This window comes from Cynocephalus volans, chromosome 9 (assembly GCF_027409185.1).
Source record: "Cynocephalus volans isolate mCynVol1 chromosome 9, mCynVol1.pri, whole genome shotgun sequence".
In the NCBI taxonomy this organism is placed as follows: domain Eukaryota; kingdom Metazoa; phylum Chordata; class Mammalia; order Dermoptera; family Cynocephalidae; genus Cynocephalus; species Cynocephalus volans.
This window is the reverse complement of record NC_084468.1, coordinates 85168276-85193641: the sequence shown is the minus strand read 5'-3', so window position 1 is coordinate 85193641 and position 25366 is coordinate 85168276. Positions and strand designations below refer to the sequence as shown.

The window sequence follows — 25366 nt, the reverse complement described above, 5'->3', positions numbered from 1 at the left end:
AGGAAGTTAAAAAGAGGTACAACTTGACTTTTATCAGATGAAATGTGAAGGTTTCCCATACTTAAACAACCTTATAAAATTTTGTAAATGTTGTCCAACTGATTGGGTGTAGGAGCCCCCCAAATAATATCATCCATATATATATATGAATATACATATATAAATAATGTAACTTCGAAAAGCTGCCTAATAGGCAGCAACAATTGAAATACGTAATTTTGGCAAAAAGACGGACTACTGGCCATTCCTTGGGGCAATACCACCCATTCATACCATTCTTCGGGCCCTTGGAATTTGGTAGATGGGACCGAAAAGGTGAATCTTTCGCAATCAAGTGGATGGAGAGGGATGGAAAAAAAGCAGTCCTTGAGATCAATGATCATGAGATGCAAGTGGCTGGGGATGGCAGGGGCCCAAGGTAGGCCCTGCAAAGGAGTCCCCATAATAATCATCCTTTTGTTTATCTCTCTAAGATCTTGGAGCATTCTCCATTTTCCTGAAGCTTTTTTTATTACAAAAACGGGCGTGTTCCAAGGGCTGGCAGAGGGTCGAATGTGTCCCAACCTGAGTTGTTCTTGGATAATATTTCTTAAAGCCTATAGTTTTTGAGAAGGGAGTGGCCACTGCTCCACCCATATTGGAGGTCCATCTCTCCATTTAACCTGGGGGACCAGGGGAGCAGTGGCCTCTAGAATTGGGGGTGAGCCCTGATTCTGGGGAGGGGTTGTTGAGCTCGCATTTTGTAATTAGGGTGACAGCGGTGTTGAACTGTTGTTGGTATTCTTCCTTATCTAAAAGCTCATTATAAAAGCCCTTATGATTGGTGGTGATGTAAGCATCTGCCTGGCCAAGGACGTCTTGTCCTAAAAGATTAGCATTAAATCCGGAAGCAATGAGGGGCTTCACCTCCCCAGTGGTGCCATCTGTATCTCTCCATTTTAACCATCCTTTTGTTTCAAAAGATGGTTTTTCACCTCCTACCCCGAGGATTTGAGGTCCAGGGACAACATCCCAGCTAGGAGGCACTTCCTCTTGGCGGAGGACAGTTCGATCTGCCCCTGTATCAATTAAGCATCAGAACCTTTTACCCTTGATGGTGATGTCCATTTCTGGCCTTACTCTGGGGACTATAGGGACTGTCCAATTAGCCCTGGGCCCTTTTGGCTACTTACTTTTCTGACCCCCTTGGGTTGATGGGGCTAGGGATTGCCCCTTGCTTAGCTTAAAGGATTGCTATCTTTGTCAAATTTGGACCTACAGTACTTCTTCCAATGTAACCCTTTTTTACATCAGCGGCAAGGTGTGGTTGGTTTTTTTTGCCTTTAGCTTTGGAACATTGGCTTTTAAAAGGACCTTGTCTTCCACAACCAAAACATTGTCCCTTGAAGGGTGGGGAAGTATTGTTTCCCGAGGGGATCAAGGTGGTAATCACCTTGAAGTCTTCAGTTAAGTTTTGTGTCTGACCTGCAAGGCTGTAGATAAAGTCCTGGCTTGAAAATGTTGACTCCCTACCTCCTTGGAAGTGATAACCCACTTCTCCATGGATCGGTCCCTTAAGCCTGTGCAAGCCAACTTATGATCAGTGTTCATTCCATCCCATACAAGCATCTTAACAAACTGATCTCTAAATGGGCCGGGGGGAAATTTTCTTTGTATATTTTGCTCTACCCTAACTATAAAGGAAGGGAGGTCTTCATTGGGCCTCTGGGTTATTCCAGCAATTGGGGGCTTTTTTGGTCCCTCTGCGAGCTTTGCCCAGGAAGCTAAAGTGGCAGTCTTGACTTGGTCTTGGTAAGGAGGCGGGATTGCTGCCTGTTGGATTCCTGTACCATATTGATCTGCAGTTCTGGACAACATGCAAAAAGTAACTGGGATGAGAGGATTGGCTACTTGATTCCTTTCTGCTTGGGCATGGCACTCCTCCTTATAAAAGGCACAGAACTTAATAAACAAATTTGGGAGGAGAACTGCCTTACATAACATCTTCCAGTCCTGATGGTGTAGGGCTGATGGGCTAGTCCCTGAAGGATACTTTCTGCCCATGCAGAGTTAGGGCCATCCTCAGCAACAGCCTTTTTTAGTTCTTTTAAGTCCTGTGCTTCCCAAGGATACCAAGGGGCTGGTCTGTTGCCCCCCGGGTTAACATTAGCAGGGAAGGTTATGTTGAAATGAAGGTTTTATTTGATCTATGGGATTTCCCCATGTATCTTCAAGTGGTTTGGGTTACTGAAAAGAGGAGCTGAAACCAGGAAAGCTTGGTGTTGTTCGGAAGAAGGCGGGGGTGGGCTTTCAAATTTAGCCCAATTGGTATATTGGAGCAGAGTCTCATAACCCTGCTTTTCGTCTACCTTATCACCAAAGGGGGAAAGGTTGGGATAGAGCTTTGCACAAGGTGCCCCATCGGCCGTTGTTTCAGGTTGTTGATAACCCTTTTCACTAATTGTATTGTCCTGTGCTTGCTACTCAGCAAAAGCTGTCCAAATGCACTCTGCACATGAGGGTCTGAGTCATCTTTAGTGATAGGTTTAAAACATAGTTTAAGAGTGGATACAGTGGGATAAAAGCCTAAGGGTGGTTCGACTCCATGTTGGACTTCCCTCTTCTGAGCCAGGGTTTGAATACAGTCCCCAGTAATATATCAGAACAAATCAGCTGAGAGCACCCAGGGTGCTATAGATCGAAAAGCCACCCAAGTTGTGGCAGCAGTATCATCTGAAAGCTCTAACCCCCAACTTTTTAACAAATACTTCAGAGCCTTAAGGACTGGATTGCTGGGTTTCTCTTGAGAATTCCCCATGGCCAAAAACTAAAAAGGAGAAGACAGAGAAAGAAATGAAAGTAAAAGGAAAGATACGACCTTGAGGCTATTGGTACTCACCCCGATAGCAGATTTATCTTGAACGTTGTCCTTCTTTCTTGAAGCTCTGCACTGTAGGTTAAGACCTCTTTGTCATCCGTCTTTCAGGATCGTGTGGCGTTTTTGGCCATCCTCGTTGTAAGGAAATGGTGAAAGTGGTATGAGGCACCGTCCTGACACGGGGCACCAGCTGTTGGGCGTCTCCGGAGGCCGCATGGGATCCCAACAGGTTTTTCCTTTCCCTAGAGGGTTGGGGCCAAAGGGATTGCCCTTTTCTCCCCCCCAGGATGTGGGGCGAAAAGAGATTCTCAGAGATGGGTGAGCACACGGCTGCTCTCCCAGATAGGGAACAAACACATACACACGCAGCAGGGGTTCTGTCAGGCAGTCCTGTTTATTGTAACACAAAAGATCATATTTATATGCTTAGCAGGCAGGGATTTCCAAGTTTAGGCCAATCCTTGAAAAGGTCAAATGTGCACGTGCCTTGCCTCTCTATGCTTAGCTCTCCCCCTCCACTTCCCTTGGGTGTCACCTTTTATCCGTTTAGGCCATCTGTTGTTTTTGCTTAGAAAAAGGGTGCCGTCTCATAGGTTGTCTTTTCACTCCATTGGTTGTTTTCTTTGCTGTGCAGAAGCTTTTTAATAAATATATTCCCCCCGCCCTTTTTTTGACCAGCTAAGTGGATTGTAACCCTTGGTAAGGTGTTGTCTGCACCATGCTCAGCCAGTGAGCACACCAGCCATCCCTATATAGGATCTGAACCCATGGCCTTGGCGCTACCACCCCGCACTCTCCTGAATGAGCCACAGGGCCAGCCTCCATTTTTAAAATTTTGTTCTTGTGCTATTGTGGGCTTATTCATAAAGCCTTTGCCCAGTTCTAGTTTCTGAAGTGTTTCCCCTATATATTCCTTAAGTAATTTTATGGTTTCAGTCTTTAATCCATTTTGAGTTGATTTTGGTGAGAGGTACAGGTCCATTCTCTTTCTTCTGCATATGGATGTCCAATATTCCCAGCATCATTTATTGAAGAGGCAGTCTTTTTAGCAGTGTATGTTCTTGTTTCTTTGTCAAAGATCAATTGGCTGTAAGTATGTGGGTTGATTCCTGAGTTTTCTATTCTGTTCTCTTGATCCAAATGTCTGTTTTTATGCCAGTATTATGGTTTTGTGTCTTCTTTAATTTCATTCAGTAGTGTTTTGTAGTCCTCTTTGTAGTGATCTTTCACCTTCTTGGTTAAATTGGTTCCTAGGTATTTAATTTTTTTAGTGACTATTGTAAATGGAGTTTCTGGATTTCATTTTCTGCTAGTTCATTTCTGGAGTATAAAAATGCTAATGATTTTTGGGTGTTGTATTTCAGCAACATTACTGAAATTGCTAATCAACTCTAAGAGTTTTTTGGTAGAGTCTATAAGTTTTTCTACATATAAGACCACATCATCTGCAAGCAAGGACAGTTTGACTTTGTCCTTTCCAGTCTGGATGCCATTTATGTCTTTCTCTTGACTAATTGCTCTGGCTAGTACTACAAATACTGTGTTAAATAGGAGTGATGAGAGTGGTCATCCTTGTCTTGTTCTTCTTCCTGTTCAGGATGATTTTTGTGATTGGTTTGTCATAAATGGCTTTTATTGTGTTGAGAGAATTTCTTTCTGTACCTAATTTGCTAAGAGTCTTTATCATGCAGGGATGTTGAATTTTGTTAAATGCTTTTTCCACGTATATTGAGATAATCATATGGTTTTTGTCCTTGGTTTTGGTGATGTGGTGTATCACATTTATTGACTTGTGTATGTTGAACTAACCTTGCATTTCTTGGACTAATCCCACTTGATTATGGTGTATAATTTTTTTTTTTTGATGTGTTGCCTATTCTGGTTGCTCATATTTTGTTGAGGATTTTTGCACCTGTGTTCACCAAGGATATTGGCCTGTGATTTTCTTTTCTTGTTGTTGTATCTTTGGTTTTTGGATCAGGGCCATGCTGGCCTCATAGATGAGTTTTGGAGAATGGCTTCTCTTTCAATTTTTTGGAAAAGTTTGAAGAGAAGTATTATTAATTCTTCTTTAAAGGTCTGACAGAATTTAGCTTTAAAGACATCTGGTCCTGCGCTTTTCTTTGTTGGAAGATTGCTGATTACTGCTTCAATCTCATTGCTTGTTATTGGTCTGTTCATCTTTGTTTCTTCTTGATTCAGTCTTGGTAGTTTGTATGTGTCCAGAAATTTATCCATTTCCTCCAGGTTTTCCAATTTGGTGGTGTACAGTTGTTTATAATTTTTTTGTATTTCTGTGGTATTGGTTGTAATGTCTCCCTTTTCATGTCTACTTTTTGTTATTTGGGTCTTTTTTCTTTCTTTCTTTCTTTCTTTTTTTTTGTTAACCTAGCTAATGGTTTGTCTATTATATTTATATTCTCAAAAAACTAACTTTTGTATCATTTTTTGATTTCTATTTCATTTAGTTCTGCTTTGGTCTTAATTATTTCTTTCCACCTACTACTTTTAGGATTGGATTTTTGTTTTTCTGGTTCTTTGAGATGTAGTGTTAGGTCATTTATTTGAAGTCTTTTCATTCTTTTTATGTAAGATTTTGTTGCAATAAACTTCGGTCTTTATACTGTTTTTGCTGTATCCCACAGGTTTTGCTATGATGTATCTTTATTTTTGTTAGTTTCAAGAAATTTTTTGATTTCCTATTTAATTTCTTCTTCTGGGTCATTCAAAAATTTGTTGTTTAGTTTCTATGCACTTGAGTAGATTCCAGAATTTTGCTTGTTATCGATTTCCAGTGTTAATCCCTTATGGTCTGAAAAGATACTTGGAATGATTTCAATTTTGTAAAATTTGCTGAGACTTGATTTGTTACCAACATGTGGTCTATCCTGCAGAATGCTCCTTGTGCTGATTAGAAGAATGTGTATTCTGTATTTGTTGGATGACATGTTCTGTGGATGTCTGCCAGGTCCTATTGACCTAAGGTATAGTTTAAATGCTATGTTTTTTTGTTGGTTTGTTGCCTGGAAGATCTGTCCAATGGTGAAATAGGGGTGTTCAGGTCACCCACTATTATTGAATTGGGGTCTATCTCTTTTTTTAGGTTTAAGATTGTTTCCTTTACATATTTGGGTGCTCCAGTGTTGGGTACATATATATTTATGATAGTTATGTCTTCTAAGAGGATATATCCCTTTATCATTATATAATGGCCTTCTTTGTGTCTTTTTATGTTTCTTGGTTTGAAGTATATTTTATCCAATATATGAGTAGCTATTCCTGCTTGTTTTTGTTTTTCATTTGCATGGTATATCTTTTTCCATCCCTTCACTTTTAGTTTGTGTGTGTCTTTACAGGTGAAGTGGATCTCTTGAAGACAGCATATAGTTGGGCCTAGCTTTTAAAAATAATCAGTTACTCTGTGTCTTTTGAATGGGGAATTTAATCCATTTCCATTTATGGTTGTTATTGCTTTACTCCATATATTCCTTTTTGTTTAGATGTTTTAAATATCATTTGTTCCTTTCTTCCTCTTTTATTTTTCCTCTTCAATGATAGTTGGAATTGTGAGGTGACCTGATTTAGCATTTTGGTTTTAATGGTGGGTTTTATTCTTTCTTGTAAGCCTGTTATAGTGATTATCATTTTTCAGATTCCAGATGCAGGACTCCTTTGAGCATTTCTCGCAGGACTAGTTATGTGGTAGTGAACTCCCATAATATTTGTTTGTCTGGGAAATACACGATTTCTCCCTCATTTCTGAAGGATAACCTTGATGGGCATAGAATTTTTGGCTGGCAATTTTTTTCTTTTAGTATTTTGAATATATCATTCCATTTTCTTCTGTCCTTAAGGTTTCAGTTAAGAAGTCTGTTGTTAGTCTGATGGGGGCTCACTTATAGGTGACTTGACACTTTTTTCTTGCTGCTTTTAGAATTCTGTCTTTGTCTTTGAGTTTTACCAGTTTGACTATAATGTGTCTTGGAGAAGATCTTTTTGAATTGAGTCTGTTTGGGGCTCTTTGGGATTCCTGGATCTGAAGGTCTGCATCTCTCCTTATACCTGGGAACTTTTCCTTTATTATTTCCTTGAATAGGTTTTTCAATGACTTTTCCTTTCTCCTCTTCTTCTGGAATACCCATGATTCTAATGTTTGTGTGCTTGAGGTTGTTTGCTAGCTCTTTTAAATTTTCTTCATTTTTCTTAATTCTTTTGTCCTTTTGTTTTGTCTGCCTGGGTTGTTTCAAAAAGAACATCTTCAAGTTCTGAAATTCTTTCTTCTGCTTGCTCTGGCCTGCTGCTCAAGCTTTCTGTTCTGTTTTTTATTTCATTGAGTGAATCCTTATTTCTAGTAGTTCTAGTACATTCTTTAAAAATTTTTTTTTATGTTTATGGTTTTATTAATATTATTGGTTTTTACATTCTAAGATGTTGTTTCCAAGTGGTTGTGGGGGAGGAGGAGAAGGCAAGGGGGAAGGAAATAGGATGTTAGAAGGAGGAAGGAGGTGGGCATGGTTGAGGCCCATGGCATCCCCCTCATTCCTGCAGGGGAGACCAGTGGGCATCCGGTGGTGGCTTGGTGGTTGTTACTGGGCTGGTTGCAGATGTCAGGGGTATGTGGTTGAAGCCCTTGGCCCCCTACCACCCTGGCTCAGGAGACCAGGGGGTTTCTGATAGTGGTTCGGTGGTCATCGCTGGGCTGATTGCAGATGTCAGGGATGTGTGGCTGAAGCCTTTGGCCCCCCACTGCCATGGATTAGGAAACCAAGGGGCTTCCAGTGGTGGTTCGGTGTGGTCATTACTGGGTTGGTTGCAGATGTTGAGGGTATGTGGTTGAAGCCCTTGGCCTCCCACTAGCCTGGCTTGGGAGCCTGGGCTGTTTCATGTGGTGGCTTGGTGGTTGTCACTAGGCTGGTTGTGGGTGTTGGGGGTGTATGGCCAAGGCCCTTAGTCCCCCACCACCCTAGCTTGGGAGCCCAGTGTGCTTCCTGTTTTATACTCTTTTTTAAGGTATTAATCTGTTTGTAAATTTCCTCCTTGCTATCCTGGATTTTTTTCTTGTTTCATTGTGTTCTGCAATTGATTATTCTCTTATTTCTTTGAGATACCTTAAGATAGCACTTGGAATTCCTTTTCAGACATCTCAAGATTTTCCTGCTCTATGGGGTGTGTTACTTGAGAATTACCCTATTCCTTTGTTGGTGTCATATCTTCTTGTTCATTTGTAGTTCTAGTATTTTTTCATTGATGTTTGGTCATTGGTAGGACACTTATTTTTTCTACGACTCTGGAATGGCATAAGGGGAAAGACTTCCTCTTCTATTTGTAGGCAGTGCTGGTGGCTCTTCTTATATCAATGCAGTGGGTTTGTGGTGGGCTGCCTTGGCTCCTGTTTGATCAGTGGGTGGGCCTCTCCATGGCTTAGTTGGTGGGTGGGACTGTGGCTGCACTGGGAGCTGGCATGTGTGACTGGCACTCACCTGGGTGCCAGCTTGGTTAGTGGGTGGGTCCCTTCAGGGCTTGGCTGGGCATGTGTGAGCCCATGGCTGTGTCAGGGGTCAGCATGCAAGACTGGTGTTCTCCTGAGCACTGACTCAGTTGGTGGGCTAGCCCCTCTGCAGCTCAGGTGTCTGTGTGTGGGGGGGGACATAGCTGCATCAGACTCAGCATGTGGAACTGGCACTCACCTGGACACCAACTTGTCATTCCCTTGCAGGATATTTAAAAATTAAAGATAACATAAGAAAAGTATCAAGTATAATGCCTGCCACACAGTGCTACTCAATAAATATAGGGAATTAATGTTTCTTCATTTCGTTTGTAAGAAGAATCACAGATATGGAGGACAAAAATCATTCATTATCTTTGCAAGTGTTGATTGTAAAAATGAGTTTTATAGACTAAGAAAATCCTCTAAAGTAAAAAAAAAACCCTTTCTGTGATGCCTGAATGGATACTAGTAAGAAAATCATCAAAATTTTCTCCTTTTACACCCTTTCTGTGATGGCATTGCATCACAGCTTGAATATGTTTAGAATGAGGCCCCTTACTTAAAATTATATTGAATGAGCAAGTGATTAAATTAGATATAAAACAAAAGTGTGTAGAAACAAATGAAAATCTTAAAATTAGACATCACTCTGTATCTTACTGCACCAAACCTCACTTGGTAATCATTACAATTTTCTCAGTTTTAGTATGTTTTATTTTGAGTTGTACATTTGAATGATCACACTTTAAGTCAATGGCACAGTTTTAGGTATGCTATACATGTACTATTATGTTCTGTGCAAATATCACATCCTGAAGAGCATCTTCTGTATTTGAAAGAGAGATGCAGGAAAGTCAATAGTTACAGATGATATTCATTAGTCTGTCTTCATATTCCCATCTATTTAATTAATGTTATTAAATTATTATGTGTCAAAACTGTAGTAATGTTAACTTTTTCTTTTTCTTTGAAATTACCAGAACCTTGCAGTCAGCCCAATGGCAACCACTGAGCCACAGCAGGAAGTGCCCTGGGCTCTCCTGAGCTGGGGCAGGGGGGACCGAGGGCCTTGGCCACAGCTCCCGACACTCACAACCAGTCCAATGGCAACCACCGAGCTACCACAGGAAGTGTCCTGGGTTGTCCTGAGCTGGGGCAGTGGGGGGCATCGGGCCTCTGCTGTGCCCCCCTGACATGCGCAGCCAGCCCAGTGATGACCACCCAGCCTCAGCAAGAAGGACCCTGGGTTCCTGAGCTGGGGTGGTGGGGGACAAGGGCTTGTGCCACACCCTCCTGACATATGCACCCAGCCTGGCAATTTCCAAGCCACCACTGGAAGCCCCCTGGTCACCCCTGTGGGAATGCAGGGGTGCCACAGGCCTCAACCCACCCCTCGTCCTTTCCTCCTTCTTCCATCACATTTCCTTCCCCTTTTCCCTCCCTCCCAACTGCCCAACTGCTCCACAACAACATCCTAGGATGTAAAAAAGTAATATTAATAAAACTACACTTTCTTTAAAAAAAAAAAATCACCACCTCCTCAAGTATTCGTAGACTTTGCTGTTGCCACTGGTATATTTTCTGCTACATTTCTAGCTTCATAAAATTCTTTATAGTTTGTAGTTTTTGTAGAAAGGGATAGAGGGCTTCTGGTTAAACAACATGGATTGAATGCATGCATATATCAGCTTCCTCCCTGTATTAGTTTGCTAGGGCTGCCATAACAAAGTACCACAAAGTGAGTGGCTTAAACAAAATAAATTTATTTCCTCACAGTTCTGGAGGATAGAATTCTGAGACTAAGGTGTCAACACTGTTCTCTTCTGAGGTCTCTTTCCTTGGCTTGTAGATAGCCATCTCTTGCTGATGTGTTCACATGGTCTTTCCTCTGTGCATATTTATGTCTGTGTCCAAATTTCTTCTTCTTATAAGGACACCAGTCATATTGGCTTAGGGCTCACCTTAAAGACCCCATTTTAACTTAATTACCTCATTAAAGACCTTATCTCCAAATATGGTTACATTCTGATGTACTGGGGGTTAGAATTTCAACGTATGAATTTGGGGAGAACATAATTCAGCCCATAACATTCCTAAAGCCTCACTAAATTAACAAGTAAAAGAATACGAAAGGTACAATATCATAACACAGAAAAGAATAGGATAGGCTATGATAATAGATACAAGGCATCTTCAATTTTTAGAAGATAGAAAGCTGATGGACAATGGTAAATAGTAAAAGGTAAAAGCTGATGGGTAAATGGTAAAAGGTAGAATAGGGAAGGTTTATGTAAATGCCTTCAGAGCAGGATGCCAAAAATCGTGTCAGTTCACATTGTGGTACCTTAGAAAAGCCCATGAATATCAATAACCAGGGATGATGGCAGGAAGGACTGAAAAGGGCAGTGCATTAGTTTATTTCTGGGTCTTATAACAGAAATACCTGAAACTGAGTAATTTGCAAAGAAACAATATTTATTGCTTACAGTTTTGGAGGGTGGAAAACCCAGAGTACAGGGAACATTGGTAAGGAACTTCTCTGGTGGATAGTGACAGTAACAGAGTGTCACATGGTGGAAGGCTGCGCAGAGGACTCCTCATGCACTCTCCTTTTAAAGACATCAGGGCCATGCCCATGTCCACCGTTAAACCATCGAAAGATTAATCCAGTTACCAGGGCATTGTCCTCACAATCTAATTACTTTGTCAAGACCCACCTTTCAACTACCATAATAAGATTTCCCAACCTTGCCAGTTATAGTGGGGATTAAGCTTCAATGGGTCTGGGGGGGCATTCAATCCACAGCATTTCACCCCTGGCCCTCCAAATCTCATGTCCTTTTCACAAACAAATACACTCATTTTATCCCCAAAGCTGCCAAATCTTAATTTGTCCGAGCTCAAAAGTCAAAAGTCAAATATCTCATCTATGAAATCAAAACAAGTTTTCTACTTCCAAGATTTAATGGTGGGATAAACATATTCTGATTCAGAAAGTAAGAAATAGGCCCAAAGTAAGGGATATCAGATTCCAAGCAAGTCCAAAACCTAGCAGGGCAGACATCAGACCTTAAGCTGGTGAATCATGTACTTTGACTCCATGTTTGATGTTCTCTGCATGGTTAGTATGGGGGTTGTGCCTCCAAGTCCTCAGGTAGCCCTACTCCTATGGCTTTCCTGGTCTGAGGCCTTGCTTCAGCTCTCACAGGCTGGTGTTGCAAACTGATAGCTCTACAGCTCTGGGGTCTCCATGGCAGTTTTGCTGTCGTGGCTCCACTAGGCATGGCCCCTGCAACTCTGACCCCATATTTCTCCTCAGCATCGCTCTAGTGAAGGTTCTGTGCAGTGACTCTGCTTCTGTGACAGATCTCTTCCTGGGCTCCCAGTCTTTTCCATACATACTTTGAAATCAGGATGGAGGCTCCCAATCCTCCAAAGCTCCAGAATTCTGCAAATCTGCAGACTTAACACCACATAGACACCTCCAAGCTTCCAGTTTATATCTTCTGAAGCTGGGGTCTAGCCATACTTGGAGCAACTTTAGCCACAGCTGGAGCAACTGGGGTGCACAGAGTAGCATCCTATGGTGGCCCTTGACAGCGAACCCATGGAGAACACCTCAGGCCTATTTCCAGAGACCATTCTGTCTCTCTAGGTCTCTGGGCCTGTGATGGAAAGGGCAGCCCTGAAGATCTCTGATATGCCTTCAGGATCTTTTTTTTCCCTTCTCTTGATAATCTCTTTCTTCCTTAGTAATCTCCTTAGCAAACAGTTGCTGGGCTACAACATTGGTTTGCTTTCTTGATGACACATTTTCATTCTTTACATGGCCAGGCTGAGTTTTTCAATTTTTCATTCTCTGCTTCCTTGTTAATTATAAATTTTGGCTTTACATCATGCCTTTTCTGCCATAACTCAGTGTAGGCTGGTGCAAGTATGCATGCAGCTTTTTGATGCTTTGCTGCTTAGAAATTTCTTCCACCAAATACCCTGGTTCATAATTTGAAGTTCTATGTTCCATAAATCATTGGGGCATGAATGCAGCCAAGTTTCTTGCCAGTTCACAGCATGGGTGATCTTTGCCCCAGTTTGCAATGAGTTCCTTCTCATTTGCATTTGAGATCTCCTCAGAATGGTCTTTACAGTCCATATGTCTATCAGCATTCTGGTCACAACCATTTAACTGCCTTATAAGACATTCCAAACTTTCTCTGGTTTTCTTGTTTTCTAAGCTTTCTCCAACATCTAGGCTCTTCCTAGCTTCTCCTTCAAATTCTCCCAGCCTCTGCCCAATACTCAGTTCTAAAGCTGCTTCCACTTTTTCAAGTACTTGTTATAAGCAACACCCCAATTCTCTGGAACAAATTTTCGGTATTAGTCTGTTTCTGTGGCTTATAAAAGAAATACCTGAAAGTGGGTAATTTGTAAAGAAACAATATTCATTGCTTACAGTTTCAGGGGCTTGGAAGTCCACAGTCCAGGGAACACATTGGGTGAGGGCCTTCTTTGGTGGCAATTTCAGCAATGCAGGGTATCACATTGCATGAAAGGCAGAAGCAAGAGAGAGAGAGGGCTCCTCACATGCTCCCCTTATAAAGGCTTCAGAGCCACACCCACAATCACCATTAAACCATGAATAGATTAATCCATTTACTAGGGCATGGTCTTCACAATCTAATCACCTTTTCAAGCCCCACCTTTCAATTACTGTAATAGGATTTTCCACCCTCAACAGTTATAGCAAGGATAAAGCTTGAGTGTGTTTGGGGGACATTCAATCTACAGCAAGAAGGATTGGTGATTATCTGGATAAGAAGAACAATCTCTTGCAGTGAGGAGACTTCCCAACACCTCCTCAGAAGAAGATGGGAGGTCTGTTGGTGGAGAAATTAAATGAGAGAGGCTCTGGAGTTGGGATACTGGTACAGAAGAGGATAGAGATCAGATTATGTAATAAAAATGGGGGGTATTTTTAGACTCCAGATTTAGACTCCACTAAAAAGAACCAGTGCCCCTTGGAGAAAAACTGATTCAAGATCTGGAACATGAATTGTATATGATGAGCTTGAAACATCTTGTTATACCATAAAGGAAGGAAATATAAAAGACTACTAGAATCATGTGAAAAGGATTAAGAGGCTCATTCAAATAGGTATTCACTAAACAAGGATGGGATAATTTCACCATCAACGAGCAATATGACTCCAATGAGTTGAAAATTCAAATATATTTAAACCCATGAGTTTAAAATTTAAAAAACTAATTATGAGTGTTGGAAGATGCAGGGGTCCCAATTGCTACTTTGAAACTGGTAAATAAAAAGAAAAAGTATCAGGCACTTATGTTGCTTTTTCTATATAAATTGTACCTTAGGGTAACTTAAAAGTTGATGAAGGAAGTCTTTCTTTATAGAAGTATTTTACTCAACAAATAAGAAAAAAATTATAGAATTATATCACCATTTAATAACCCAAATGAATTAACTGATCTAGACAGTAAAATATCAATGGCTGCTATGTTGCAGAAGGAGAGAATCAGCTACATATGCCTCCTGGTAAAAATACACAGCACCACCTTTGAAGTAATCTTGTCAAAAAAAGAAAATTAAATCAGAATCTGATCAAGCTTTTATATCAAACTTCCAGTTTATAGGTAGTACAGGAAAGTAAAAACACCATGGTATTCAGTCTGGAAAATACAAACTGTAGAAAACTCTCAAAAAATAGAACCAAAATATTGGATATGCTGCCAGTATGAATCTGGCCTTCACATCATGCACACAAGCCTTGTATCTCATGAATATTCATAACCAATTAAAAAAAGTAAATTAAAAAATAATTAAAACTGTGCTGGGGGGGACAGGACCAAAAACCTAGCTTCTTCAACAAATACATTAAAAGGGGGAAAAAATAGAGTGATGGAGAAGAAACATATAGATTACAAGATACTTGAAAACATATTGACCATTTGTAATGTATAGGCTTTAGTTGGGTTCTGATTCAAACACAAAAGATACACAATATATTTATGTACTTAATATACATATGTTTAACATACACATACACTTATGAGATAGTCACAAAAATTTGAAATCTGAATAATTAGGGAATCAAATTATTGTTGATTTTTTAAGATAGAAAAATGATTTTGTGGTTATGTTAAGAAGAGTCTCTTATCTCTTAGAGACACACAGTCAGAAGTAATTATTGATGAAATTGTTTAATATTTTAGATTTGTCTCCAGATCATTGGTGTGAGAACAGGCGAAATTGGTAAAATTGGGAAACAAATTTGGATATGAGTTGAGGATTATTGACCCTGGGTGACAGATATTTGGGAATTTCTTATACTATTTTCTGGGATGTTTTAAATTTTTCATAATTTAAAATAAGACAGGAAGAAAATGGTGAGTTGAAGTGAGAGTTTATTTACAGAATGAGAAAGTTTCAGGCAACTTTCCCAGACTTGAGAAAACACTGACATTTGGAGGCCCTCTAACACAATGGCCATGTTATGATTTCAACACAGCATAATGATGTTCAGTAGTTTTCAAGTCACATCTTCCCATGTATGAAGTTTTCAATCAGCTTTTTTAGTGGCCTACCTAAATCTGAATGAGGAGCAAGAGATCACCAGACTTTTGAGGAAACCTTCCAACATGAAACAGAAAGACAAAGACTTGAGACCAGCGAAACTCTGAGGAAAGACAATAGAAAGAATGGAATTATAATTAATTAAGAATTGTAATTATGATAAATGTTTGAGGTGGTGTATATTCTAGTTACCCTGAATAAATTATTATACACTGTATCGATGTATTGAAGTATCACTTTATACCTCATAAATATGTATAAAATTGTGTCAATAAAAAAGAAATATAGTTAATATTCAGAAAGGTAGAGGATAATGCAGGTATATGGATTTGTCACCCCACTTCCCCTGGGTGACAGAGATGCAAAGGATTACTCAAAGCTCATCTCTTCTGAGCAGTGTGAGGCCTTGAAGAGGTTAACTTCCCAGGCACCCTCCAGTGAGAGGCAGCTCTTTCTTGGGAAATTAACACTGAATTGGGGTTCTCTTCCTGCATTTATATTCCAGACCAGGAAGAGAACAAAGGTGGGGTTATAGTTTAACAATATAGGCTGGTAACTTTCCGTGGAACAAGCCAGATGACATTCCAGTAGGCAATTAAGTGATCCTGTCAACAACAGCTTGATCTTAGCAAACATTCCTTCCTATAGCAATTTCTCAGTCTCTTTACATAACAATCAGTAACTAGTCTGTCTTTGAGCCAGCAACCTGCTATGCCACAATCCTTATCTTGCAACAGAGACTTATAGCCTGAGGGAAATTTCCTGTCCTTGCAAGGTCAATATTTGAAACTGCAAGGCTTTGGAAAACCAGGCCCTGTGAAGTACATATGCTTTATAGTATATTCCACATAAAACTAAAAATATATTTGTAGAAGTTAAAATTATAGAATGCAAACATTTTTAAAAATGAAAATAATCATCATCACTAAATGATACAGAGGTAAAGTTAAACCTGAATGGCTTTTCCAAGTTCTTCAGTCCCTGCACACCATCTGGTCTAATGGATGATTATACGTCAGTTTTTAAAGAGAGAAGCCTATTTTTATTAGGTCATGGATGAAAAGATGCCATAAACAACCTGCTTCATTCATTTTTAACCCCTGTTTCCATGGCAGAATACTCTCCAGATCTGGACCTTACTTGTTAGGATGGATGTGATTAGTAAAAGATGCTGTGGTAGTGACTCCTTTTGGGCCAGGCTGTGGTTCTTTACTGTGCATGGAAATCATCTGTGGCGATTGTTAAAAGTAGATTCCTGGACCCAGTAGATTCTGATTCACTAGGTTTCAGATGGAACACTAGGGAGCTATGCATTCAGTAGGTTGATATTAATGCAGGTGGTCTGTTGATCGCAATTTAAAAAAACAGGATTAGAACCGCAGCATTTTCAGTCAGTGTCTAGGGCTTGGTCTTCTCAAAGTCTTTTTGCCTTCATTATAATGCCATAAATGGAGACCTGCCCTTCAGTGGTCAGGTTCTCACAAGCCTATTTTGGAACTTATTTCTAACTGGCTTATTAAATCATAAGCCTAACTTTTTAGAAGAAAGGACCTAATTTTACTGCTCTATCTTATTTTAGTGAAGCAGTGTGGTATACTGAATAGCAAGCTGACCGAATCCTTGCTATTCTAGGGATTAAGCCAACAAAGCTGGCTTCCTGTTTTGCCTGCTTCCCCCTTCTCCCTCCCCTTGAAGTCTGACCTTTGGTTGAACCCAGGACCCTGAGAGCTTTGTAAATGAGGAACTTATGCTCTTATTCTGTTGATAAGTAGTTAGCCATGAATCTCCAAGTGCCGTGGCAGCTGAAGATTTTCTATAAATAGCCTTGTACCAGACATAAAGGAACCTAAAATAAACTAGGATGCCTTACATGTCATCAGCCTGTATGGTCCTCCTGATCCCATAAGTGTGTCTCTTTATTCCTCACTGTCTCCCCTTGAGTACTGGTTGGCAACAAGTGGCACCTGAACAGGGACCTGAGTATGGAGAAACTTCTTGGAAACAGGTGAGGAAAACTTTGTGTTTTAGGGTGCGCACCTATTCTGTTTAGGAATGAAGGCATATAGTCAGGAGTAAAACTAATGGGGCAAGGAGGGAGCAAAGAGTGGGATATCTTTCTCCAAGTTTTGAAATCTATGCTTAAAGCCCGGCACTGCAAAGGGTCTATTGTTCAGTTAGAAAAATTTTCACATCACATTCGAGAAGTCTGTCCCTGGTTTCCTGAAGAAGGGACAGTCAATCTTGAAACTTGGGAAATGGTTCTGAGAACATTATTGTGCTGTGGGTCCCTCTAAGGTCCCTGTTGACACCTTTTATTTATGGAATTTGATCAGAGACTATTTTTGCATCCTGGCCATGAGGCTTCTAAAGCCCCTGTGGTCTCAACTGTCTCTAAATGTATTGGAGTCCCTGATATACTTTCTTCCTCCACTGTTGTTATTGAAAAACCTTTGATTGGAGAATGCACTGAAGAGATAGAGGATAAAGAGGAAATAGATCATGAGGTGGAATTACCTCCTACTGAGCCATTACCTCCACCCTGACCTTTGGTCATTGAGTCCCCTGACCTTTTGTTGGCTTTTGACCGTCTGATGAAGTCCTGCCATTGAAATTGTAAATGGTCTTCAAAGGCATCCTCTCTGTGTTCCCATAGCCCTGTGGCAGCTCAAATATACTCTATCCTATGCTGTGCCCCGCAAATGTCTCCTTTATGAAAGGCTTTCCTAATGGCAGGGGAGAAAGGGGAAGATCACTTACAGGGCTACAGATGTTATCCTGTTACTGAGTCTTTAAATGCTGAGGGACAAGCGGTGTGGGATTATCAACCACTCCCTTTTAAAACTCTGAAGGAGCTAAAAATTGCTGTTCGACAGTATAGAGCTATGGCTCCTTTCACTTTAAGCTTACTTGAGACAATGGCAATTGAAGCTCTTCCACCAGCAGACTGGAAAAATATAACAAAAGCCTGTCTTAGTGGAGGTGAATACCTTTTGTGAATATCAGAGTTTTCTGAACATGCTCATGAACAATCTGAGTGCAGTCACAGGGAAGTCCTGGCAAGGGAGACACCTTCTGGTAAGGGAATCACAGACAGCTCTCGATTAGCATTGCATGCTTTTTTTTTTCTTTCTTTCACTTTTAAAATATGGAAAATTCTTTAACAAAAAGGGAGACTCAACATAAATTACAACTCCAAAGTCTCCTTAAATCAGCCAGCTATAAAGTAACTGAATGGCAGCTTGTAAACTGTTAGTAGTTATTAGACAACAATGTCCTTGGTACCCCAAGGAAGGGAGACGTGACATAAAAATTTGGAAATGAATTGGTCACTGGGTAATTTATAAAATGGGTCTCATCAAGGCATCGCATCTAACAGTTTGGAATCTATGTCAAGTTGCTCTGAGACCTATTCTAGACCTTAACAAAAAACAAAGATATGTTTGTGTCATCAAAAAAGGATAAAACTTAACCTTTGCCAGTGACCGAAAGAACTTTAAATCAAACTAAAGTAAAAGAAGTTACTATTTCTTTGCAACATTGGTTTTGTTTGAACATGTTTTCTTTTCTTAACTGCATGTACTTCTCTTCTTCACCAGGGACTCTGAGGCTTCCTGAGAAATGCAGCCCTGGTGCCCAATGTACCTCCTTTTGGGTTGGCTGCTTTTCTCTTGAAACCCCAAAAGTCAATGGCTTTATCTCTGTTTGCTCTTTAGCTCAGCCTTAAGCTCAGTAACCCATTTAAAAAACCAAAAATCTGATCTAAAATCAAGCTGTTTTGTTATCTTATTTTCTCTAAAACAAGGTGAGACCTCACAGATAAATTTTGACATTTTTTTAAATAAAGGAGAACAATTCAAATCTAACTGTCCTTTTATACTAGTAAGCTTTTTATTTTATCTGTTTGTCTGCATATATATGTACATAAATGGATGTTATGTCTACATCTTCATATGTTCATGTCTGTATGTATGTTTGTATTGTCTGCATGGTACCAAACTGGCATATACTAATTCACTCTCATTAAGTAAATAAGTATACTTTTCAAGTTCACATGACTTTAATTTTCTAAAGTTTTGACAAAATAAATATATTTTCAAAATTTGATTTAAGCCTTCTGCCTAAATTTGCCTTTGGGTCAACACATTTTTTGGTATGTTTGGTACTTGTTTAATTTTTATTTAAAAACTAAAAACCATTAAAAAACTGATTGCTGGGTTTCTCTCAAAGCCCTACACATGCCTTGTTGTTAGCTTATATTTAAATTACTAATCAAACAGGATTATATGTCTTTACTAAAAACTTCCTTAATTACAAACTCAACCTATAACAAAATGTTTTATCTTAACTGTAAAACCTTGATCTATAACTTTTGCTTTTTAAAAAATTAAATAAATAAAAAAGAGGGAAATGTGGAAGGTGGGTCTATAATTCCTGAAGTAAATAGGTCTGTTAATTACTCTGTTCACTCTTCTGCTTTACCTATTTGTTTTACCATTAAGCCTAGGTTTGGTTGCTTTCATACCCACATCCAAGGAAAATTGGCGCATGGAATAGAAGCACCTTCAGAAGGACTCCAACTTCATCCTGGAGTCCATATGCGGACTGTAATGATGTATGGATTGGATGGGATAAAAGATAAAAAAAACTGGTGCTTAAGGAGCCCCCCCCCATGCTGTCCTCCTCTGTGGACCAGCACAGACAGCCTTTTGCCAAACACCCCCACTGGATGGAATGTTATTATCCCACTCCCATATTGTACCACCCTGCTGGGTTTCCTTCAAATGATGAGAAGGCCATTGGGAGCTAGGTCTGGCATTCAAACAATTTTAGTATAAATTTGGACATTTTACATCAAGACATTTTAAACATTCAAAATAGTCAGTTAGATATTGTGGCTCCTGAGAAAACATTGTTTGACAAACTGTCTCAATTGCATCCCTTGTACACTGTACAGAAGATATTGTATTTGTTAATAGCATTTATAATTGCTTCTGTATTTGCCTTTTTGTGTTTTTCAGTCTGCCTTTGTTGTAGAAATCCAACAGTTGTGGCAACTCTGTACCACCACCCACCAATTATGGCTTCAAATGGGAGTTCCTGGGGTCTTTATTATCCAAAATACAGAAGGGGGAAATGTGGTATACTGAATAGCAAACTGACAGAGTCCTTGCTATTCTAGGGATTAAGCTAGCAAGGCTGGATTCCCTTTTTGCTTGCTTCCCCCTTCTCCCTCCCCTTGAGGTCTGACCTTTGGTTGAACCCAGGACCCTGAGAGCTTTGTAAATGAGAAACTTATGCTCTTGCTTTGTAAATGAGGAACTTATGCTCTTATTTTGTTGATAAGTAGTTAGCCATGGATCTCCAAGCACCATGGTAGCTGAAGATGTTCTATAAATAGCTTTGTACCAGACATAACTGATTTAATCAGTATAATTTGTTATTTCACTGGCTTATAAAAAGGAACCTAAAATAAAGTAGGATGCCTTACAGGTCATCAGCCTGTATGGTCCTCCTGATCCCATAAGCATGTCTCTTCATTCCCCACCATCTCTGCTTGGGTGTCGGGTCCACCATTGGTGGACCCGAACAGCCCTTGCCTTGCTATCAGTCTCTTCCTTGGTGTTCCTTCTGGTGGGCGAGCAAATTGCCCGGATTCCTCTTTCTCTCCAGTCCCTGCTGGAAGGAGATGGGGGTAGAGAGCCATGAAGAGAGGTGAGCACAGCCGCCGGCCCCAACCAGCCCGTTAAAGGACACTCAGATGCGGAGGGGGTTCTGTCAAGCAGTTCTGTTTATTATCACACAAGCACTTGCTTTTAAAGGCAAATGGGGAAGGGAGGTTTTTACATCCTCCAATCAGCTTAAAAGTTATGAGAGCATGCATCCTGTCTCAATGTCTAGCTATTGCAGTCATGCAGTTATCACAATCGCGGAAGCGCCTATTTGGCCAGTAAGGGCTAAGGTAAGGTTCCCGCAGACACTCCCACCCTACTTCCTCCTGGCACCATCTTAGGCTGCCACGTTAATACACCCTTGTGGGCCCATAATGGCGCCACTTGTAATGTCACTTAAGGTGGCGTTAGTTTTTAAGGCCCGACACTTGGGTACTGGTCAACAACAAAGCAGTGTTTAATAACATTGGGATCTTTATGAAAAAGCAGAGGGAAAGGAAAAGTAAGTGTTTTTTGAAGGATTTAAGATTTCATTTATACTTTTATGTGAAAAAGTTCCCTTAAGACTAAGTATATTCATGTATCCTGTTCACACTTAATCTTTTCCCTATGATCCATAGTAATGATTACTTTATGACTGTTGAAAGCAGTAGAATGGTAATCTTGGTTTGTTAGTAGCTGATTTTTTTAATGGGATACTTTTAGTCTTTTAAAATTTTTAAGTGACACGTTGAAGTTATACATACTTATGGGGTACAATATAGTGTTTTGAAACATATATATGTTGTATAATAATCAGGTTAGAGTAGTAGCTGCTTACTTTTACTATGCCTGCCTATATTGAGAGAAGGATACAACCTATCTGTAAAGTTCCACAAAAATAGACTAACACTGTGTATTTGAAATTATGGTCTTCATACTTTTATATTTGATACATATTTCATAGGTTTATATAGCCACAGAATTATGCAGAAGTTAATTTCTTCTCAACTCAGTACAAATTCATAGATAAAAAAATCTTAGATGGCCTCACCAAAATTCATTTTTTCTACCAGTCACCAAATAATGGCATGAATTTGTTCATTTGAGACAAGATAACAGGCACCTTTCCATAAATGTTTAGAATCTAACCTGTTTATGAGAAGAGGTACTTCTGTATGAATTCTCCCAAAGTATTTTTTTCAAATTATCAGGTTTCTTTTTATACATGGGCTTTAAATATTTTACTATATGAGAAATAGCTAATGCACTTATTTGGAGCCACATTATTTCCCAGAGAAACATATCTCCAAGTTCATAATATAGTTAGTGAAAATGTAGGACTAATTTAGGCATTCAGGCATTTGTCCATTCTGACAAATATTAACTGAACACCTACTATGCTACTGGTACTCTTCTATACTCTACGGATACTACAGTGAACAAAACAGAAAAAAAAACAAACCCAAAAAACAAGCCCTGCCCTCCTGGAGTTTACAAACTAGCAAAAAATCCTATTTTGGATAGTAATAAATGACAAGGTTTAAAAAAAGGCGCAAAAAGGGACAGGAATTGTTTGGCGGAGGCAATGAAATTTTAGATTAGATGGCCTGGAAATGACTCATTCATAAGGTGATATTGGATGTGACCTGACTGAAATGAAGGAATGAGCCATGGAGCTCTCTGGAACATTCTAAGCAGAAAGAATACCAAGAGCCGAGGTCCTGAAGCAGATATATACCAGATCTGTTTGAGGAAGAGATGAAACAGAATGAGGGGACAGTGCAGTAGATGATGTTAGAGTGGTAATAGTGTGCCTGGGGATGGAATTCAGACCATATTAAGGGCTTTTGTTTTTGATGTAAGTGAGATTGAAAGCCACTGAATGTGTTAGAGAAGGAGAGAAATGTGATCTGACTCGGTTAGGGCAGATTCATCACTGAATGCTGTATTAATAGGCTGAAGACTGACAAGAGTGGAAGCAGGGGGCAGTTAGGAGACTTTCACAATAATTAAAGAGATGGTGGTGGCTTGAATCAGAGGTAGTAGTGGAGGTGGAAACAAGTGGCTGGATTTGGACATATTATAAAGGTAAGGGTGACAGGATATGCTGATAGAACTTCATTATGCATTCAACTTATAAACCAAACATTTAATTCATAAACCAAGTAGTAACTTTTTCAGCTGTAGAAAAGTAGGTGAGGCCCTTTCCAGCAGTGAAGACCTCCTCACAAGAACATGCCTCTCACAAAGGATCTCCTCCGTCCCTCTCCAGAAGAGAAGAGGAAACACAAGAAGAAGCACCTGGTGCAGAGCCCCAATTCCGATTTCATGGATGTGAAATGCCCAGGATGCTCTAAAATCACCCCAGTCTTTAGCCATGCACAATTGGTAGTTTGGTGCATTGGCTATTCCACTGTCCTCTGCCAGCCTACAGGAGAAAAAGCAAGACTTACAGAAGGATGTTCCTTCAGGAGGAAGCAACACTAAAAGCACCCTGAATCAACATGAGTGGAAAATCATCCCAATAAATACGTCTTGGATATAAAAAAAAAAAAAAGTAGTTGAGATATATATAAAGTCGAAGATTTGAATCTAACTTTATATATATATTTTTAATGAAAAGTACCTTATCAAAGTAATTAAAATATTTGATGATGAATAAATAGCAGTTCTTGATATTTAATTTTTATTTCTAAGATAATAAAGAACTCAATTTTAGGACTGACTTACTTAATTCTTATCTATTATAAAGTATCTAGTTAAAAGCTCAATGTCTCACATTTTCTAACATTTGTAGTTAAAATATTTCCAAAAGTCTACTTGTTGGAAAAAACACCAAGCTAGTGATAAATGAATATTTGAAAAGACAGTAGTGTATATATCTATATCTATATCTATACATATATATCTCTATATATTCTCTCTATTTTTTAGAGAACAGCTAGTTGTATACTTTTAAATGGAAGAACTATGAGTCATTTTTATTTCTTCATTTAAATATTTAATCTTGTGAAGACGGGTAATTTTTCTCTGAGCTTTATCAGTAGAGGGCAGCAAAGTTTTAAATAGTGTGTTTTCAGGTTCAAGGGATGCTTTGCTAAGGAAAATTTTCTTTTTCGTTGCTCTTAAGAAGTTTGTTCTGGTGGCCTTTTAATAAAATGCTTTAGTAATGTTACACAGGAATTCACTTAAAAACCCTGTAGCTTTGGCTCAGATATTTAGCCAACTATTCCTTAGGTGGTATAGATCCTTTCTTAATGAGAACGTGTATTTCTTTTCTTTTCCTTTAACTTAGGGAGTACCAGGACCTGGAAGATATGACATTAAAAGTCAGTTTCAGAAGACTGAAAATATGACACCAAATGTAAACAATGCCTCCCCTGCTTTTCTTTCTCAATCCCAGGTAATGATCTATTGCTATTTTTAAATATAGAGTCTAATAGGCACAATGTGAGGCCAGCAACAAATCCAATGGTGTTTAAGGAGATTATAAAGAGAACACTGGTATTTAAGCAAATTGGAAACAGACATGGTCCAGGGAAAACATATTGTAAAAAATGTCGGTAAAATGAAGTAAAATAAGATTAGAATATTGACAGTAATACACAGATGAATATTTGAGTTGGAACCATCTATCGAATATTTTCTATTAAGAAAATTTGCATTTGTGCACATTCAGTTCAGTTGATAAGAAATGTCTACTTTAGTCTGAGTTTTAAAATATACATTATCAGTGAATGTGTGGAGTGTTAATGTGTAACCTGTAAGGATGAGTATATTTTTCAGAGAAGGCGTTCTGTGGAACCTGGCCCATAGGCCATATCTACATTTGCCACTAGGACCTTTATTAGTGACGCTACAGTTGTAGTTACCATTTCACATTCTCCAAGGAATATACTAAAGGAACTTAATGGTATCTAACATATTTCTAGGGCAATACAGTTACAATACTAGCAAACCTTTATAATGTGGCAGCCTCCAGACCAAAGTAGTGGTATTTATCTACCTGTACTACATACAGGTCTGATAATCTTATTTAACTTAGCAAGGTTATTAACCTTCAGATGATTACAGATGGCTACTTTAGTTTCATTGTACTTAAGAAACAACTCCTTGGAGATGAGTAGATAGATTGCAGGTACATTTTGGAGATATAATTAACATGACTTTTTAATAGGTTGTGTGTTGTAGTGAGGGAGTGGGAAGATTCAAGAATGAATATCAGGCTTCTGCCTTGAGCAACTTAATGGTACTTAAGGTACTACAAAAGACAGATGTGTGGGGGACGGGATATTTTGTGTGTGTGTGTGTGTGTGTGTATGTGTGCCCTTGATTATTGAAAATGTAAGTTTTACAACTAGAACTCTCAGTTTTTACTCTACTTATGTTCATAGGATATATTGTCCTAATTTTACATCACTTGACACCAATCATATTTTAAATATATTTTCAGAAATGGAAAAGAATATGATATCAATTTTTTTGAAGGGGATGATGGAGAAAAGAATAATAGTTCTGGGGTGAAAAATATGGAGGAGTTAAAACCAAACAGGATTGACTGCTAGTGGTAGTATTAGTATTTAGTTGAATATAAACAGATATATTAATGATTATGATAGAAAAAGAAATAATGCAGTTAAGATGGACTTAGAACACAAAACTTCTGGTTTATAGGAATAAAGAAAGATATATTTCTGGGACACTTATTTTAGATATTGATTTAAGGAGTTGTCTGGCATTTTATCTAAATACATTGGACTGCCTTATATCTTCAA

At 39.2% G+C, this 25366-nt stretch overlaps 2 protein-coding genes across 2 annotated transcripts in view; both read left to right on the top strand.

The window, feature by feature from the left end:
- The window catches only part of STPG2 (sperm tail PG-rich repeat containing 2), a 452805-nt gene that overhangs the window by 142240 nt on the left and 285199 nt on the right, over positions 1-25366 (top strand). Inside the window, exon 7 of the mRNA XM_063107464.1 lies at positions 23887-23994. Coding sequence (XP_062963534.1) covers positions 23887-23994 — 108 coding nt within the window. The remainder of the gene's footprint in view (positions 1-23886; positions 23995-25366) is intronic.
- Positions 22827-23078, top strand: LOC134386196 (small ribosomal subunit protein eS27-like). Its single transcript, XM_063108270.1, has one exon. The coding sequence runs from the start codon at positions 22827-22829 to the stop codon at positions 23076-23078; it is 252 nt and encodes an 83-aa protein (XP_062964340.1).

Excerpts from the sequence above, each read along its gene's own strand:
- LOC134386196 (XM_063108270.1), top strand. The coding sequence starts at position 22,827 with ATGCCTCTCACAAAGGATCTCCTCCGTCCCTCTCCAGAAGAGAAGAGG.